The sequence below is a fragment of the Camarhynchus parvulus genome, chromosome 4, assembly GCF_901933205.1.
Source record: "Camarhynchus parvulus chromosome 4, STF_HiC, whole genome shotgun sequence".
NCBI lineage: Eukaryota > Metazoa > Chordata > Aves > Passeriformes > Thraupidae > Camarhynchus > Camarhynchus parvulus.
In genome coordinates this window covers 70022852-70043488 of record NC_044574.1, presented here as the reverse complement: position 1 = coordinate 70043488, position 20637 = coordinate 70022852, and the positions used below count along the sequence as shown (strand labels likewise).

Below are 20637 nucleotides of genomic sequence, written 5' to 3'. Positions count from 1 at the left end.
CGGGGCTCTATGGATCCTTTACAGCGGGTCCTGGTCCCTGCAGAGATTTCCAAATTAGAAACACGGACGTGGGAGGGGCGGATCAACTGCGACGCTAGAAGTTCAGCCCCCGCAAACTGAACTTTTGTTGAGAGTTTTTCGAGAATGAAATTGGATTAGACCCAGGGATGACGTATCCTGTTTGATTTCTTTTCCCCTTGTGCTCTGACGAGCTTTATGTTTAGGCAGGCTTTTGTTTCTGGCTTTGAGCTGCTTTAAAAAATTGGGAGTGTGTCTCGGGGTGTCGAGGGTGATATGCTCGCATTGATTGGTGAGGTTTGGCTCGAGTTGCTTGCGAGTGCTTTGTTCTTCTCACCACCCCCAGGTCAGTTGCACAACATGCCCCTACAGTTTAAAAAGAAAAAAAAAAAAGAGGTGGGGGGGAAGGAAAAACAACAACCAAAAAAAGAAGGAAAAAAAAAAAAAAAGAAATGCTGAGTAATGCCAGCGGTTTCTCAAATGGCTGATGCAAACCTGGAGAATTTGCATCATCATTCAGCCAGAGTAACTTGGTATGACAAGAGCTTAAATACAAGTCCATGCGGAAGCTGAGCTGGTTTCCAATGATAGGGCAGTACCACAGTGTGAAAACGCAGGTGTTCCTGAGCTGGGCTTGGATCACAGGAAGGGCTCACATACTCTTTAAGAGCTTGTTACCTGTGTGTAGGAGCAGCTGGAAAGATAAAACAGGAAGAGACAAAGTAGTTGGCTACATAGAGAGGGGAAAAAAACCCTTCAGTTTCTGCTGAAAACTTTTCTGCCTGTGCTTGCCAGCAGAGTGCTGGTGGCACTGTAGCATGTTTAGGAAAGCTGCTGTGCCCACGGTCTCTAATGGAAGCTACTTGCAGGGACAAGCTAATGGCAAGTTGTCCTCTCTGGACAGTGGACAGCCAGCCCAGGAGGGAAAAGTTGTGCTGAAGAAGAAAGTGACGCTTTTGAGGGGGATATCCATCATAATTGGCACTATCATTGGAGCTGGCATCTTCATCTCTCCCAAAGGCATCCTGAAGAACACAGGCAGCGTGGGCATGTCCTTGACTGTCTGGACAGTGTGTGGTATCCTCTCACTTTTTGGTAAGTCCCTGAAAAGTTTCTAATTGGTCTAGAGGGGCAGCTGGAGAATTGTTGTGATTATTTCTCTGATTTTACTATTGGATAGGAAGTCAGAGTGCAGAGCTTGAGCACCAATGGGACTACAGAAGGTCTGTGCTTCACGATGGGTTTGCGGAGGGTGCAAAGATTGCAACCCCTGTCCCCCCACTCCTGGCACCAGCTGGTGAAAGCTGGAAGCATAAATTTTATATATTTTTTTAATGGGTCCCTAAAGGAACAGGAAAACTAAATGAGCATTTTTCCCTATAGAATGTGCTGTATGTTTTTCTCCTGTCTGTAAGATGTATTTATGATTTGCTTGTAAAGCCTGGCAGCTGGATGAACACGCTACTTGAACACCACTGAAATGTTTAGACAGCTCAACCTAGTTCCCCAGAGGCTAGAGCAAGGTCTGAGAGGAATAATTCCTACTATAGGTAAGCTGTATTGGCATGAAGGGGAGTAAAACAATAATATTAATAACCCCTCTTCCCAGCTCTTCCTTCCTCACTCATGATGCTGCTTTGAAAGATTCGGCTACAAAAACCAGCGTGATGGAAGCAAATCTGCCCTGGGAGTTTGATTGCTGGCCTGCATATTGTGGGAGTTTTCTGTTTGATTCTTTGTATTCTTGAAGAGGGTTGAATTGTGAAGAAGTCCAGTTAAGTTGTTCTGTACAAAACAAAACCCTCATTCAGAGTGGAAAACCCCACCCTGGCCTCCGTGGGACAGAGGGTTCATTGACCTATTTAATGAGTTAATCTCAAAGAAACTGAAGAAGTAACATGAATATTGGCTTTATTTAAAAGGGAAACTGCTTGTTTACTGGCAGGAGGTGAAGAGGACAAAGAGGGACTAAGTGTCTACTTAATAGGCGGAACATGCAAATGCCACCTTGTAAATTGGCTCTGAACTTAAAAGAAATATTCTTCACAGGCTAAACCCACCCAGGCCAAACAGTCAAGTAAGTTAGGACCCATTTGGGTCAAATGATAAATGTATGGGTACAATGTGCAGCATAATCTCTTGTACAAATATGGAAGATTTGCCTGCAACAGAATTCTGCTATCAAGAAAAACCTCAGATCCCATTTGTAACCCTGTCAAAAGACCTTGGTATTTTGAGTTACTTAACCCAGAATTTGCTTAAGCACTGCATTTATGGCTATAACTTTAGCAGCAGTAGTCTTCTGGCTGTGAGATAAAGTCTGTACCAAAAAAAAAAAAAACCACCAAAACCCAAACAGAAAACCACAAAAACCCCACAAAAACCCCAAATCAAAACAACAACAAAAAACCCCTCTCTTTTATCAAATAGATTTTTTTGGTCATTTTCCAGACCTCTAGATATGAAGAACTGTGTAAATTGGCACAGCAAAACATAGTATCTTGTTCTTAGAATGGACCTGTTACAGATTGATTGTTTGTTTTTTGGTTGTTGCTTTTAATTTTTTTAATATTTTGGGTTTTTGTTCCTTGCGTGACTTAGTTATAGTTAAATCACACGTAGAGGTCACCTAAGGTCTTGCTGAGGCTGTGTTTATAACTTATATTAAAACACAATTTCATTTCATCCTGAATCTCAACAGAAGAGGCTAGCAAAAGAAAATTCAGAAACTCCTTTTTTTAATGTGGCTGTAAGGATTCCTTTAAACACATCTTCAGGTAAGATAGAGAATAGCAGATAAAAAGTTGCCACATTTTTGCAAAGTCCCAAACAAAACAAATGAACAGGGCTGGAGAATTTGTCATCATGTGGTACAGCTTTGATGGGCTTGTACATGTGATGTGGTTTTGACAACTGTAGTTCTTACCTGAGAGTGTTGTGACGTAAAGGCGTGTAGGGAAGAGAGCTGAAATGAGCCCCTGTATGTTGCTGATCTTAACTCTGTGTGATGCAGTGCTAACAAACTTTATTACTGTTCATTACTGGCCTCTCAGAGTCTTCCAAGAGGGCTGCCTGTGTTTATTGGTTGTGGAACGCAGTTGATGTGGTCCGCGTGTGGAGCCGTGAGCCCCGGCTTTGTAACTGGCTGATGGTTCCTGACCTCCCATTGCATTTGCACTGCAAAAAACAATCCATCAGCGTTAAAAAGCTGTGACTAAGCCATCCCCTGAGTTTTGTATGGAGGATGTTAGGAGTAGTGTTGAGGAAAATTCTTGTTCTGCAGATCCTGCTTCCAAATTTTGGTCATTTGGTTGCTTTTGCCCATGGCTGAGGAGAGGCAATGCAGTTTTCAGACCTTCAGAGCTGGAGCCAGGCACCTCTAAGGCTGAAAGGAGTAGATCAGCCTTTGATAACAAGCAATTGTGTCAGAAATCTTTCATTTAGTAGTGCAATCTGGCTGCCTGAGAAGTAGGGTGGCTGGTGTGACACCCCAATTTTTTGTCCTTCTTCACAAGATATTGAGTAGCACAGTAGTAATTGCAAATAGCTTGTCCAGAGGCTTTAAATATAACTGGATAAATGGTTTGGTTTACTGCGTGTCTAATTGAGTGAATTAAAACTTTCAAAATTAATTGGAAAAAATTAAAAAGTATAAAAAGTAGTTGTGATGCCATGGAAGCTTTGTTGTTTAGGCTATAAATGTTTTGATAGGTATTTCTGGATATCTCTCATGTTGGCACTGTTGAATTCTCACAGGTGCCCTCTGCTATGCTGAACTAGGAACATGCATTAAGAAATCTGGTGGTCACTACACCTATATCCTGGAGGCCTTTGGCCCGTTACCTGCATTTGTGAGGGTCTGGGTTGAACTCCTCATCATTCGGTAAGTACATCATGACTCTGTTTCTTTTCTGATGGCACTGCACTTGTCAGTCGTAAAGAAAAATCTCTGATATATGCTGGGCAAAAAAAACCAAAAAAAAATCAAATATATTTTGGTCAGTTAACTGTGTTCTTTCACTGTGATTGCTTTAGAGAGTTTAAAAATGCTATTCTGCTCATCAGCTTTGAAATGTTTAAGGAGACACGTGTGTATATATGGGGGAAATAAGAAAACTCCCTGCCACAAAAATTCAATAAATTGCCTTCATTTTGGTAAGCTTACTATGTCCATTGATGTCACTAATAATGTTGTTAGCCATACCTAGATATGGTACAGTGAAAGAGAGAAGTCACCTTTACCTTTTCTCAGTCTTGGCACTACCTTCTGGAGCAATTAGTGTTGTCTATGGATACAGGAATAACTCCCGGTGAGACTATTGTCCAGTAGTTTTCAGAGTTAGGGGCACCATGTATGTTTTATTTATCAGTTTGGGCCCTGATTTTTTTGTTTTTCGTGAGGTGTTCGAGAACTTGACTCATACTTTGAAAAACACTAACTGACCAAATAAAGAAACATTGTCTTCACATACATAAAATGTCCAGTATATTGCCTTGGCGTGTAAACCTGTGACTCATGCAGCCTTTGTGCAGAAGAATTACAATATGAAAGTGTTGAATTGTATAAAATAAGCTTTCATAATGTAAATGGATCAACGTCTCAAACTCACGTGTAGCCTCTCCTTTTGTTTTTACAGTTGTGCTGGGTTTGGAGATCTTGATACATGTAGAGCAGGGCAACTCATACAAAATGACTTTGGGAATGCTCCATCCCCCGCCTCAGGCTGGTTAGCGCTTCTTCCCCCTCTTCCGCAATCAGCAGATTAGTCACAAATGAGGCACAAGCATGATTTCAAACCACAGCCACGTTTACATAACACTGACAAGTCCTAGCATAGATTGTTGAGTTTAAAAGTGCTGACGGTGCTGAGTCATTATGAATCTATGAATCTATAAATCCTTGTGTTGTTTCCAGAGGAAATAATTTTGTACGTCAGATGGTCCAACACTACCTCCCCACCAAAATGTAACCTTTGAATTAACTGCATCATTTCCATCAAATGTGATGAAAGGGCAGATGTCTCAACTGTATGAACTTTTTGCCAAGAAGGAAGATCAGGCAGTGGAATGAGAACTATGTTTTCACAGGTCTCTGTGAACAGCTATATCATTTCACATCAGAGAATCAACAAAAGGGAACAGTAATACAAATCTCCCTCTTAATCTGCACCTGGTTCAGCAGAGGGAACTTATTAACCTAGGCACAGCACTCACGAGAAACCAGGCATCATAAATTCCTTTCCTCACAGAATAATTACTTTTTTACGTACAACAGTGTCCCAGGAGTGTTGTATAAATGCTCTTAGTCATCGTGATCTGCCCCACACCCAGAAAATAATCGTGTTGCATGGGAGAGAACATCAGTGGATTCTTTAATCACCCAGTCTGAGAGGCTGTGAGGAAGCCACACGTGTTATAACTTGCAATGACCAGAGGAGCACTGCTGAAACTCTGTGTAGAGTTTTATATCTGACTCCTGCATCAGGAAACTAATTGACTGCTACCATCAAAGAACTTGAGACCGCTTATATGTTTATTTTTTGTTTTCAGGAGTTGATGTTGCACGTCTCAGCTAGACTGATTTTTCTTCTGAAAAATTGCAGGATTATCACACTCATAGGCTGACAGAGGAGTCACAACCAAAATAGACATTTCCTGCTCTCATATATCTCTTTAAAGCTGCTATTTGACAGTGGAAGACACACTTAACTACTCTGCCCACATACCAATTAGTTCTGCCTTGCGCTGCACTGCTTCTCACTCAGTGCACTCAGTGTGAACCTTTTTCTCTCCCAAAGCCAGGTTGTGTGTATTTTATGCATATTTATATACCTTTAAAAACCCCTCAACAACTACTTTTCAAACAAGGGAAGACAGCAGTGTGAATGCATTGTCTGTAGAGCTTCACTCTGGTGGTTCCTAAACAAAGGCTGGATCAGAGTGTGCTGCCAGGTGCCTGACTCACCTGCAGTATGCGCTGGGACCCTGTCTTGGTCCTCATCTGTTGTCTTCCTGAATCCTTGCCCTTCAGTGAAAGCTGGGCATGCACTTTCTACCTGCTCCTGAACACACAGCTATTGAGCACTGTAGCAAAAGGAAAAGCATAGAATCAGTAAGGTTGGAAAAGGCCTCCAAGATCATTGAGTCCAACCATTAACTCAGCACTGCTGAGTCTACCACTCAGCTATGTCCCTAAACACCCAGCTGTGTGTTTTTTTAATAGTGCTCCATTCTTTGAACTTCCCCCTCCACTGATTGACTGCACTGCCAGCAGCATCTCCCCCAAGACATGGGAATGTCAGAGTTATTTATTAGAGGTGCAATTTAGCAGCTATGCTTTTAGAAACATAGTGGTGGTATAGATAGCAGTGAGTGCTTCTTTAAAAAGGCTTTTCCTTGAAATGGGAGGGCAAAATCCAAGTTCTGGGGAAAGGAGCTGGGGCCAAGGAAAAAAGTCTGGGACAGCTCCAAAGATCTGATCTTTCATCTGATCTAGGGTACTCCAAAACCACTTATGGCAGGCTGCCTGCAGTACTTGAAAGCCAGAAGCCTGATGATCTTCTGATACGAATTAGAAATAGGTAAAGTCAATAAATGTCTGTGAAAATCCAGACAAAATTTGTAAAGCCATTTTTTGGCCAGTGAGAAGAACATCCCCATGCGTGGGAGATGCTCATGCAGCAGCCCTTGCTCATCCATGCAGAAACTTCCTGAGGCAGATTGTTCTGTTCTGTGCTGCTCTGCAGCTTGGTCCAACACAGTGTGTGACTTCTGGGTTAAGTAATAGCACAAAGAAAGTGGGTTTTGTTTCCAGGGTGCAACTCCCTTGTGGGAAATGCTTTTACTGTTTGATGGAAAACAACGTCTCTGCAGAATTTTTACCCTGTTCCATAGAATTTTTATCGAAATTCTGTGAAGTGAGGTGTTGCAGATTTTTTCACAAAAAATCTGCATGGACTCTTGCTCAACTCAGAAATCCTTTGAGAATCATGTGTCCTTTTGTCCTACAGTGTGTATGTGATAAAACACAGATGCCACCAGCTGTCCTAAAAAGAGTGAAAATGTCCTTCCAAAAGGAACATGAACAGTAACATGCAGGCACAGGCTAATTTGCTACTAATATGTGTCAGTGCTAAGGCTTCTGTCAAACAATTGGCTTCCCTCAAAGGGAAAGGCTGTATGAATATTATGAGCATTTCAAATTTGTAAATGCAACAACTTTGTAGGGTATTGCAGAGCTTAACTCTTACCATGAAAAGCACTAACTGACCAAATAAAGAAACATTATGTCTTTCTTCATATTCCATTGTTTTATGATATTTTATGGTACACTATAGGGATTTTTGCTTTTACCTGCAATGCTAGGAAATTGTTAGTCAATAAGAGGAAAAAATTCTGTTTATATTTTAGAAAATCCCATTTGGACTGTCCCAGAATTTAATAAAAGATCTGGGTAGATTTTGGATGCTTATTTTAGTAAACCAGAATTCTCACCGTGAATGAAATTCATTTGCTTGTGCCTCTGAGGGGTGAGATATAACTGGCCACTAAAATTCACTGACTTTTGAGCGGGGTGTTGCCCATGTAATCTGATACTGGTGTTAGGAAAATTAATCCACAAACACCAGAGGTTTATGTCCAAGAAGGAGACAGAGGAATCCTTTTACTTTGTTCGAAAAAGGGAGAAGCCATGAGGCATTGCCCTGGGGTCTCTCAAATTTTTTGGAGGACACAGCCTCCTTTTTATCCTAATTTTCCAGCCACATTTTCCTTCTTTCTTTCTCCATTGGCTGAGGTGCTTGAGAGGTACAGACTTCCCCATACGCCTGATACCGAAGATTCCCCTCTAATGTGCAACCCTCCCTTTTAATTTTTAATTCTTGTGGAATTTAGGGGTTTTTCTTCCCCATTGTTTCTTTCATCTTTCAATGCCTGATTTCATTTATCAGCAAACCTAAAGTTCATTTGCAAAAGCAAATATCTTTTTCCATTCATCAATCAGTAGAATCCATCCCATTGTTTCTTTTATCTCCCAGTGCTAGTTTTGTCTACCAGCAGACCCACAGCTTGTTTGTAAAGACAAATCTGCCATTCCTCTCACTGGCTATGTTCACTTCAAGTGAGAGAATGAAGATTTCCATTGATACTTTTCCTTTTCGATTATGACTGCTTTGCAATATGGAAGTTGTAAGAGCCACCCTGTTAAGAAGTGTTGAAGTCAATATCAGAATCACTGAGCAGTGCTATGTTCAGAAACTGTGGTTTTGCATGCCAGCAAAGCTACAAGGAAGCACCAAAATTAAGGTTCACAGTTCCCTGATAGTGAAGTTACAGCATGATCCAGTAAGAATAATAACTATGTACTATCACAGATTAATTTTGTGACTTTGTTTTTCTTTCCCTCCAGCCCTGCTGCCACAGCAGTGATATCATTGGCATTTGGACGCTACATCTTGGAGCCTTTCTTTATGCAGTGTGAAATCCCAGAACTTGCCATTAAACTTATCACAGCAGTTGGCATCAGTAAGTGTCCCATTTTAGGTTTCAGGGGAGGGTAAAGATTATATAAATTGAAAAAAAAATGTAGCACACTGAGCAGGTTGTTGCTTGGTGTAAATCATTAATTACTGTGCATCCAATGCCAGGGGCACCTGTGTGACATTTTGCCTGGGTGTGTGTGTTTGTGAACAAATGCAGGAGCAAAAAGAACAGCACACTTTATCAATGGCAGGGAAAATCTATTGTCAAGGCTGATTGTGTTACCACTTGAATTTATGGCCAAATTTTCATTATTTTTGTAGAAGCAATTTCAGTCCCGAAGAGACGGTGAGGCAGTGCCAGAGATATGGAAGAATGATTACCTTCTTTAAGTGCTTTGCTTTACCTTGGTTTTAGGAGGCAATTGAATGCCAAATATGATGTCATGAAGAAATGTAGTTCTCTTGAGTGCAGACAGCAACATGAGGTCATCTTCCCCAGTCCCACTCTTTCCATCCTGGCAATAATCGTTATTGAGGCACTTGTGGTTCAGAAAGCGGGAACTGAATTTTGGGAGCAGAACATACAGCCTGGTGCATGGTTGTTGCTGGCTTGTTGTCCTACACTTGCTAACTCTGTAGTTAGTGTAAAAGGGATCGTTTAGGGTTACAGAAAGCCAATATTTGCAGTGGAAAGAGGGACACTACCCTGAGAGCAGAGGCTTTATGGTGTACCTGGGCTGGTGTGGAGGATGCATGCAATGGGAGGGCGCAAAAAATGATGGGACTGGGACTCTGGAGCTTGTAGCATTAGAGGCTTGTTTCCAGGTCTGCCTGGTCACAGGTGAGAATGCTCCTTGTGGGCACACCGTGGAATTCAGCTGTGCTGGGAGGGAGTGCAGGGTAGACCGGAGTAATTAGTAACAGATTGTTCCTTTAAATTTGCTCAGTGCACGTATCAGAAACAAAAAGACTGGAAAAAGGAATTAAGACATGCAAAATGATCAAAGGTCCACAGGAGACCCCTTCAGTTTTGCACAATAATAGGTTCAGATGACTTTTTTTCTTCGGGGCAAGGAGTTCAATTGACATTTAAATTTCCAGTCTCCAGGTTACTGTGGCTTTTTGTGGGAGCTCTCTCTGTAAGATTTCCTTTCTGCCGGGAGTGTTAAAAAATCAGTATGTGACTGCATTCCTTTCTAACTTAATTATGCACAAACTATAGGTTTCATAGGAATAATTGAATTAGGGGCTTGAATTTTGAGGTCAATGACTTTTTTCAGCTACATCTGTCTAAAATATTTCAGTGCCAGATAGGAGTGAAACAGATGTTCAGTAACATTAAGGTCACTGAGACAAAAGGAATATTAAGTGAGGACTCCATCAAAGCATTTGGTTAATTGCATGTGATTCAAGCACAATAGGTGAGCAATTTGAATTATGTTTTTATTACTTTTAATTTAAGTGAAAATCTGTATGACAAGCCAGGTCTTGGCAAAATAATTGAACAAATAAGTAGCATTGCAGGGAAAGTGGAGTTAGGCTGAAATAATCACAGCCTAAAGGGAGAGGGGAGGTCAGATTCTCCTGTTCAGAGTGGGTCTGTACAGCATAGTTAGAGTGAACTGGTATTTCACTGAAAGAAGGGATTCTTGTAGCAAGCTTGTAGTGGTGACTGGGATGATGCTGAGAAAAACAGTGATATGTCAGACTGGGCCTTCATTCTTTGCAGTATTCTCTACAGTGGAGTTTCATTTATAGTAGTTTTTAGAACTAGAACCAGAGAGTCTGAATGTTATCCTTGTGTGGTAAGAATCATGCTGTGGTGGTAATTACTGCAAATGTTTGGTATTGGGCATGTAGGCAGAGTGACAGGTAAGATTAAGGTGCTGAGCTGAACACTTTGGAGCCCTGGAGATCTTGGAATCCAATATAACGGTGCAAAAAGTACTGTTTGTTTCCACTTCAAATTTTGAGTTAATCAGAAGGTGAAATGACATGCCTTTTTCGTACCTGTGCCTGGTCCCTTTTCCTTCCTTGCCTGATGAGAGAGCACAGATTGTGTATATGTCTTTATTGCATGGGGAAAGGCAATGGGATGCACCACTGAGCTCTGTCCTTGGCTGACAGTTTTACCTTGTCATTTCTCATTGTACTAGAAAGGAGAGGGAGAAATTTTGAAAAATCTTCAGGTGATCCCCTGATCCCAAGCACAATCAGTGTTATCTAAACAATTTCTTACCGATGTTTGTCAAAACTGGCCTTAAAATATCCAGCATGGGAGTTTTTTAACCCTCACTGGCATTGTAGCCCAGTTTTTTCTGTCCTTGTCACAATACAGCTTTTCTCTTTTCTTTTTTGTTTTTCTCCCCACTGATGCTTCTGAAGCCTATTATCAAAAGGTTGACTGAGGTGGATGCAACCAGGATTCTGCTGGGCAGTAGCAAATACTCTTGCTTCTCTATCAGCTGCCAAAAAGTAGAGGGGCTACAGGCATTCTGCTCCCCACCTCTGTGCCTCTTCAGTGAAAAAGGAAAGACAGTGCAGAGGAGATGTAGATCAGATGAAGGTTAAAATGCAACTACTGGTCCCGGTGACATTTAAAACATCTCTGTTATTATTTATAGGAAAAAGACATATGCTGGGCACAAAATTCCCCTCAAAATCACCTGTTCAGAGCAATCTTGAACAATCTATAAAAACAAATTTTCTGTTCCACAATATGCTGCTTTCATTTTTAGTTGCCTTTATTATGGTTTTTCTCTTTTTACTATGACCAACCAACCACAATGTCCAAACATTTCAATGTCTCTGTAGAGAGAAGGATGCTTGTGTGGAGTCTCTATTCAGATGCCACAGTTTTCTGAACCTTTGAGCAAAACCTTCCTGTTCTTTTCAAACTTATAAATCACTTAAATTCACTTGGTGTTTCTTAAGCAAAACTTCACAAGGAGAAAAACCTAGATCAAATACTGGATATGCAGATCTCAATTTGTCAGTCTGCCATAAACTTTTTCTCAACTCGGTTAATTAACTGTATGTGAAAGAGGAGCAGATGTCTCAAAGATTTTTATTACACTATACATTTCATAGACTCATAGAATAGTTTAGGTTGGAAAGGATGTTAAAGATCACCCTGTCATGGGAAGGGACATTTTCTACTAGATCAGGTTGCTCAAAGCCCCATCCAACCTGGCCTTGAACTCTTCCAGAGACAGGATCTACTTGCTACAATTTTATGAAAATAAATGGTCAGCTAGAGGAGAGAGAAGCTGGATGTGCTCCTGCACAGGGAAGAACAGCTGAAGAAAATGCAAGGAGGAGATTAGCCCTTTTAGCTCCCTGCTTTGTTCCAGCAGGTCAAAATAGCTCCAGGACACAAAGCAAAGGGATGTTGTCAACCTTGGTTCTGATGCTGAAGGTAGTCTTTTTAGGAGAAAGAGTTTAAAACTCATTTACTTCTTGAAGTGAAAGCTGATAAGCTCCTCCATATTTGTTGTTTCTTGACACGAAGCAACATCCTGTCACCATGCCTATCATTGCAAAAAAGGCCCTATATTCATATATTGCTTTATTTGTATCTATTAATTCTTTTCCTAATGGTAAACGTAAATATAATAGTAACAGGAAGGGATAAATTGGACTGTGCAAAGGTATCAATCTCCTCTATCAATATGTAGCCTGAATAGGAACTGAGCCTTTTCCAAACTTTTCACATGGCCTCCATGTCAGAAAGCAGATAAACAGGTTTCAGCCATTAAAAACTGTGAGGCTGAAAAGCCCCTTACTAACTCCACCAACTCACATGAGTTCTTGCACCAATTCATACGTGTATTTTGGGCATTTTACACTGCAATAATATATAATTTCCCCTCTTTTATTTTTTTTTTTTTGAGAAGTCTGCTAGCAAACTCAAATACCCCAAACTTTGGCTGTTAGAGCTAAAGTTATGCTTGAAAACTGTGGTTAGCTGTAGGTCTATCAGTGCTTGCTGGCAAATGCTCCAGTCCCAAGTGTTACTGGTGTCTAGGTGAGTCTATAATTAGACGCCTTTTTTCCCTCATCATGGCAGATGTTGCAGATGCCACTCTCTACTGCTGACAGTCTTCAGACAAGCAGTTTACATTAAAATATCTCTTGGCTTGCAGGGATCTGCTCTGATATGCTCTTGCTGATATGCTCTGATAGGTGCTCTTGGGCTTCCTGTGACTTTTAATTGGCTCATTAGAGTCTGCAAATTGAAGGCATTTTTTGGCTTTTTTTTTGAATGCCTTGACCCTAAAAGTCTGACAAGTTATGGGAGAGCAGTTTTCTTGGTCTCCTGCTGAGGCAATGGTACATACATTCTGAAAAGTAGGCCAGGATGTAATGCTCACTGCTGCTTCTCCCATTAGATTTTGTCTGTGTCTGTGGAAGGGAAGGGATTGTGAAAAACATGCTTCGTGTTTCCATTGTGTTTGATTGTTCATGTACCCCATTTTGTTCTCCCTCCACACTACGCTTGGTTAGGATTCATCTTAGCAAGGTGTTTAGTTTAGGTAATCTGTGCTCCCCATACAGTGGAGAAAGAGGAACGTCCTGAAGGTAAACTATCTCACAGAGACAGGCATCTCACAGAGGTATTGTTATCCATCCTCTGGAGCTAACTGTCTCTTCATTGAGATTGCAGCCACACTCAATGCCTGACTTCTAGTTAGAAAAGTTAGATCTGAGTCCTCCTTTCACTTCCCCTTTTCTGAGAAACTGCTGCGCCTTCTGATATTTGCTGTGATCCCTTATCAAAGTGTCTGCAATCAGCTTCTCTAAATATCTCCAGTGGGCCCTATTCTGAAGAGAGGTGTTGACTAATGGCCATAGTCCCAGAATATGATGTCCTTCCTGAGCCCTGGCACAGCTGTCATCATCTTTTCTTGCTTTTTGGCAGCTTTCTTCACGACTTCACTTCCTCATTGCCTTTCACTACACAGCTGCTAACACAACCAGTCCTATGGTGCTGGCACATGGTACTGGTGTAAGCCCCACATTTCTAGACAAGTGTCATGCACACAGAACAATTAACACTGATTTTTTTATTATAAAATACTACTACTATTATTATTAGTCTACAATAAACAACAATGCATTTATATTATGTGGTATTATATGATAAAGAAGACTGTAAACTCCTACAGCCTAAGAAGAGCAATAAAATAAAATTTAAAAGAATAAAAATGGCCTCAAATTTTCTAAGCATTTGTAAGCACTTAAGTCTCAGCTCTCCAACCTGAATTACTATTATTGCAGTCCTCCAACTCTGCACTTACTCTTGTGAAGGACTATCAAAGGACATTTTTATCAAGAGACTTTTTTCAAGGGACTTTTACAAGGGACTTATTTACAAATAAGGACACAGTGATAGGTGTCCTGGTTTTAGCCAGCTTAGTGTTAATTTCTTCTCAGTAGCTATTACAGGGCTGTGTTTTGGATTTGGAATGAGAATTGTGTTGGTAACACACTGATGTTTTGGTTTTTTGCTAAGTCCAGTTTACCCATAGTCAAGGACATTTTTCCCTGCCTCCATGTTCTGCCAGTGAGGAGGTTCACAAAAGAAAGTGGGAGGGAGCATAGCCAGGACAGGTGATTACCAAAAGGATATTCCACACCATAGAGCATCATGCCTGGTATATAAACTGGGAGGATTTAAATGGAAAGGCATCTGAGCTGGGTTTGGGAATGGGGGTTCTGGCTCTGTTCAGTGGGTGGTGAGCAATTGTATTGTGCAGCACTTGTTTTTTTCCTTTTTGTTATCATAACTGTTATTATTATCCTTTATATTATTTCTGTATTTTACTTTGTTTTCAATTATTAAACTGTTCTTATCTCAACCCACAAGTTGAGGTAAGTTTTACTTTGATTCTCCTCCTCATTCCAGTGGTGGGTGCAGGGAGAAAGGGGGGAATTGAACAAGCAGCTGCCAGGTTTAATTTCCATTTGGGCTTAAACTGTGACAACAGGATGAGGGGAAATGGCTTCATACTGGAAAAGGGCTGGTTTAGCTTATACATATGGAAGAAATTTTTCTGATGTGGCTGGTAAGATGCTGGCACAGGTTGTCCAGAGAAGTTGTGGCTGACCCATTCCTGAAGTGTTTGAGGCCATACCATCCAGTAACATTCTCATATGTGTATCAGGAGGGTGAAACCAGGGCATTAGAAAACCTGGAGAAGCTCTCCCCACTCATGTTACCTACTCTGACCTGTGTAAGGCTGACAGACTGACTGCTGCAGTCAACTTGAACTCCGAGTAAACTGGGTATCAAATTGCAGATTCTCTTACACAAAAATCTCCTCCTTGGCATTTTCTTGTGCTCTGGTCCATGCCTGGGCTTCACTTTCTACAGAAGAAAAGTATTGTATCCTGAGTCTTCTAGGAAAATTAAAATAAGCTAGTGCTTGGCTATGGCACTTGATTTTTCTAACTTAAGCACTTTTGGTCAAATGAATATTTTAAATATATTTTGCTTCAATAACAGTTGTTAGTCTTGTTGGTAATCAAGCCTCAGGGAAAGAAGGGGAAACTCAAAGAGCGCTAATATTAGTCAGCAACTTAAAGGGATCTTTCAAAATTTAAATGAGTCAAGATATGTCAATGTAATATTGGAACAACAGAATAATGAATCAGGCCCTGGGGTTTTCTGTTGCCTGTCAAATATAGGTATACAAGGAAGTGAAAAAGCAAAAAAAACAAACCAAAACAAAAAAGTGTTTGGGTCTCAGGTGAAACGTTGCATGTTTGGGTCTCAAGTGAACAGTTGCAGAAGTCCAAGCAATTTTTTTGTGACTTCACAACACTTCAGCTCTGAAATATGGTGGGATACAGAACTGAGTAAAGATTTTGATCTCCAAGATCCTTTTCTGGTGAAAAAATTGTGTTAGGTGGTGTTGTGAGTATATATTGACTTGTAAATTTCTCATTGGAGAGTGGGACTGTCTCTCTCCCAAATAAAAATTCTAGAAAAATATTTTTTTTCCCCTAGAATTTTTATTTTATTAAAAATATATGAAAAATACATTGGGATCCAGATTACATGGAATTTTCTCACGGTTCAATTAAACTGAAGCTACTTTCAGTTGATATTAGAAGATTTTAAAATATTTTTTAACCTCGCTGGTGAAGAGAAACTGTATAAAAGACTTGAGAGAAATCAGTGGGGTTTTTTTCCAGAAAGCCTGTGCCATGCCAGATTTACAATGCTAGCTCCTACAAACTAGCAAATTGTGCTTTTGTGTGTCTTGAGATGCGTGATGTGGCTGATGATTTACACAAACTGGTGCTCTTGAGAGAGCTTGAATTACGGGAGGATTGAGATGGAGCTACTTCATTAGCTCCACATGATGGCAAGAAAGGGAGGAACATGCTTGACCATGATTACTTGGAGCAGCAGGGGAAAGATTTTTTTATCTGGTAAAATGGCTCCCATCTTCCATTCTTTAGGGAAATTTTTTATTTTTAATATCTAAACTCCTTCTGTTTAAGTAAACTAGAATAAGTGGCACTAAAATGACAAGACCTGCCCTCCTCCTGTCAGTCAGTGCTGTAGGAAATGCTAGAGGATGCTGTCCCTGACCCAGAAGGAGATGCAAGCTGACCAGGCAGGATGTAAATATCCTTCTCACTGATCTCTCCACATGCTGGTGAGCTGCAGACCTGAGCTTTGCTTTCAAGAAGTAAAAGGTCTCTGTTTCTTCACTGATTCCTAGCAAGGGTGGGCACAGTACTTGCACTCTGGTCCTCCTGCATCTCTGGTGGTACAGCAAAAAGGGGGGAGAACATGGAAAAGAGGACAGAGGTAAAGCAGTTACAAATTTATGTGGGGCCTAAATGAGGGTGAGAAAGTTCAATATGGTTATTAATTGTTACTGTTTATGAAAAATACAGATCTCTACCCAAAGCAGCGCTGACAAAGAAATCTGGGGTGGCAAGAGTGGGGCAATTAATTTCTTTCATCTGAACAAGTGCCCTGGCAGCCAGCTGTCTACCAGCAGCTGACAATTCTGGGTCAATGAAGCTGCAATTTGGTGTGCAGAGAAGGGACAGACGGATGGTCAGTGCAGTGGGTGAGGCACAGGGGCTCAGCTCAAGCCTTTGGTGTGGTACCTCGAAGGGGGATGGGAGAAGTGGGAGGACAAGAGCTGGAGAAGATTATTGGGGTGTATTTCCTTTAATGCATCAGGATCTGTTGTTTGTGTAACCCCTCTGCTGGCAAAGAATTTTGTGACAATTATTTCTTTCTGACTTTTCTTTTTCCCCCCTCACAGCACTGGTGATGGTCCTGAATAGCACAAGTGTCAGCTGGAGCGCCCGCATTCAGATGTTCCTTACCTTCTGTAAGCTTGTAGCAATTCTGATAATTATAGTCCCTGGAGTTATCCAGCTAATTAAAGGTATGAAATGAAAAGTAAATGCTTTTAAAGAGCTTTTATCTTTAACCTCAGCAGTCTTTCCCCACTTGCCTCCACCACATAATGCTTACAGCAGCAAAATCTCTTAATTAGTCTGTGCTTGCTTAACTGAGGCTCTGTACTGTCATGTCATTGATAAGAAGTGGAACTACCCTGGGATGAAATGGTATTTCCTTCAGCATGCCAATGAGACTATTCCAATCAGACTTGCTTTTCCAAGGAGCAGATGGACTGCTCTTCTCTGGAATCTGTCTTTGGCCTGAACTTTGTGAGAGGGGCAGGGGGAGATTTAAAGGCAGACAGATGCGCATGCACCTCCCCAGAGCACATGGCTAGCCCAGGCAGGATGGCTGCTCTGACTGTGCTAGTCCCTAGTCATGGTACCTGTGTGTGGTACTAGAGGGGGCTCCCAATTCACAGAACCACAAAATCACATGGTGGTTTGGCTTGGAAGGGACCTTAAACATCATCTAGCTCAAACCCTCTGCCACGGGCAGAGATGTTTTCCACTAGGCCATGTTTTTCAAAGGCCCATCCAAAGCCTTGAACACTTCCAGAGCATCCTGGGCTGCTTCTCTGGACAATCTGTTCCAGTGCCCCATCACTGTCACAGGGCAGATTTTTTCCTAACACGTAATCTAAACACGCTCTTTGTCAGTTTACAGCTATTTCCCCTTGTCCTGTCACTACATGCCCTTGTAAAGGCCCTCTTTTCACTGACAGGTGCTCAGCTACCTGTAGAGACTTCCCCATCCCAGCCCTCTGAGCAGCAGGTGTGTGATGGTGACAAGCCCCAGGTCACCCTCCCTACAACAGCTACAGAGAGCACAAGCAGCCATGCAGCACACAGGGGCAGAGCAGGGAGCCCTCTTGAGTGCATTGGGGGCAGATTTTATCGAACAAAAACTGTCACAGTTTTGGGCTATGTCCCACCCAAGTGAAGGACACAGTGTTAGTCTGTGCAGTGAGCTCAGTTTCTCAGGGACAGGAGGCTCTCTGTGGTTCATATAGGCTCTGAAATAAAAGTTTTCCTGTGCAGCACTCTGCTGATTCACTATTTTTGTTTTCTTGTTTTTCACTTTCTTTCTGGCACTTGCAATGTCGTTTCCTCTTGCATGTGTCATATGAAATGTGCAAAATTTCTCTCTGTTCCCATCCACCCACTTTTTCTAGACCTTTGGAGCAGGTCAAACCCAGGTTTGCTTGGGGCTTGTTGCCCTGAAGTAGCTCAGCTGGCGTCCCTGATTCTCCACTGGGACCTTTTTCTGGCCACAATTTCTCCCTTAACCAAAAAGCCTCTGCTTCAATGGGGATTTTGACTGAGGGCTTACTAAAACCAGAGCAAAGGGTAGAGGATTTGACTCATTGCTCATTTAAATCTGAATTAATTTTCTTCCTGCTCCATATTTGTGGAGGATCGTTGCTTCTCAGGAAATTTGGAATTCTCAGGAATTTTGGGAAATTTGGGATGTGGTAGGGACATTTTACAAACCATAAAGCACTTTGTAAATGAATGAGAGCATAACAAAAGTGTTGCATATTTGCATTTATAGATATATAGATAATTCTTACTCAATGTAATATCAATACAGTATTGAGTATCATGGTAGGGGGTTACCAAACTAATTTTTCAATGGTAGAAATGTTTAGGATTTTGGGTTTATTTATCTTATAAATATTTCTTCTAAATGAAATGTCAGCAAAGTTCCTTCTGATTAAAATGTTGAACAAGTGAAATTTTCCACACCAAAAACTACTGAACTCATTCCACTTTTTCATGTTGATGTAAGTCACTGCTGCAAATGACAGAGCAGTGAGTGTCATCAAGCTCAGCATGCTTTGAAATAAGCTAATAGGTCAAATTCTCCTATTGCATGAATACAGATTCCACAAAGCCTTTTACAATTGCTGGCAGATTATGGCTGCGAGGGTTGGGTCAGAATTTAAGGTGCAGTGGCAGAACTTCATGTCAGTGAACTGTTGGGTGATTAAATGTTCCATGATGAGATATATATATATATATATATATATATATATATATATATATACATATATAAACTAGTTATGACCAAAGAGCTTATTTTTCAACTTTTTTTTTTTTGATTTTGCAGGAGAAACACAGCACTTTAAAAATGCCTTTGCAGGGAATGATGCCAGTGTTATGGGATTACCCCTTGCTTTCTATTCAGGAATGTATGCCTATTCAGGCTGGTAAGTGGATGAAACTTATACATATTTGTCCTGAAAACAAACACTAATGTGCTTTAACAAAGCTATTTATTTATATGAAGCAATGAATAGCACATTCTACATCTTTTGCAAAGCTACATCATACAGCTAGGGTAGTTGTCACCACTGTTCCGTATGCTCAGTGGTCCTTGTGCAAGATTTTTCTTTTTCAGTGCACAGTATGTAAACGTGCACTAACCACCAAAATAATCACACCACAAGAAAGGAATAGTCTTCATTTTTTCATTAAATATTTCAATAAAAGGATAAATGTACAAATGAAGCTTTAATTTTTTTAAGAAGTCAGTAATTATATAAAAAACAAACCTATGGTTCTGTTACAAAGTGGCCCTTAGCCTTTCTTTGTAAAAGCAGTATTTGACAAGTAAGAAACAATGAGATTGATATGGACCACAAAGCAGAATAAAAATCTCTAGGTTTTTGCACTTCTTGGTCTGAGAGATTTTGACCATACTTAAAAGAAGTGCAGCTGGCTTCCACAAAAGTCAGGTGTGATTGACTGTGAGCAAAGGAATGAGAATCTACCTTCAGGTATCCTGCTTAGAACTTTCAAGTCCTTTCTCTCTTTTCCCTCCAAAGTACACAGCAGCTGGTTTGAAAGGTGCTGCCCCTTCTGGAATCTGCCTTTACAATTTATTCATGCTCCTCAGGGCTCTGCATTGTGCAGTGCCAAAGGGCTTTAGCAGCAGCAGCCTGAGGGGAAGGAAGCAGACTACAGTGCACAGAGTGGGCTTATTTTGAGATAGCTTTGTCTGCAGGTCTTCCCTTTGCTCTCCATAGCCTCACAGGCAGCCGAGTCCTTTACCTTGCACAAAAGGCGAGGGCTGCAAGATAAGGGGTTTATTTATTTAATATGAAAGGACAATGGGCTGGGCATTGGAGTTCTCTGCCCATCTGTAACTCCCCGGTTGCAGGAGCATTATAAATGCGCACACTGAAGTATGAACAGAACTTTATATACTAAATGGCAGCAGGGGAAGAAACCCAAGAGAATCCAAAGCCTTTATCTGACATAGATATGTAAGAAAAGAGCCCAGCATTTTGAATCCTCAAAGAAATGGAATTGATTATGTGGAGAATCTCTACTTTCTTCCCCCTCTCTCCTATAACTGACTCTATCTCTCATATCCATGCATGTGATGGTTTCTCACTTTTTTAATAATAACCTAAGTTTTTGTATGGAAGCAATTTTAAAAGCTCATTATTATTATTATTCAGTTTCTTTCCTGCAAAATCCTTCATCAAAACCACTGTTATTCTGTTGCTTCTTTCCCATTTTTCACATAACGGTTCAAAGCCTTGCAATAAAAATACCTTATTTCCTCTTTACACCTGCTGACTTTTATTTCAAGGTCCTTATTTGCTACTTATAAAAGAAATTAGCAGGAAAAAGACCTAATTTGGCTAGTGGTTCTTCCCAGCTGTCTATTTTCCTTTGTTATCAGCTAAAA

At 40.9% G+C, this 20637-nt stretch overlaps 1 protein-coding gene across 2 annotated transcripts in view; it reads left to right on the top strand.

The window, feature by feature from the left end:
- The first annotated feature begins 836 nt into the window (after nucleotides 1–836).
- SLC7A11 (solute carrier family 7 member 11) overlaps nucleotides 837–20637 on the top strand; it is a 60309-nt gene continuing 40508 nt past the window's right edge. For both annotated transcript variants that reach the window (XM_030947431.1, XM_030947432.1), the window contains exons 1-5: nucleotides 837–1113; nucleotides 3775–3901; nucleotides 8426–8541; nucleotides 16793–16918; nucleotides 19048–19147. In XM_030947431.1, the coding sequence (XP_030803291.1) occupies nucleotides 837–1113; nucleotides 3775–3901; nucleotides 8426–8541; nucleotides 16793–16918; nucleotides 19048–19147 (746 nt within the window). The remainder of the gene's footprint in view (nucleotides 1114–3774; nucleotides 3902–8425; nucleotides 8542–16792; nucleotides 16919–19047; nucleotides 19148–20637) is intronic.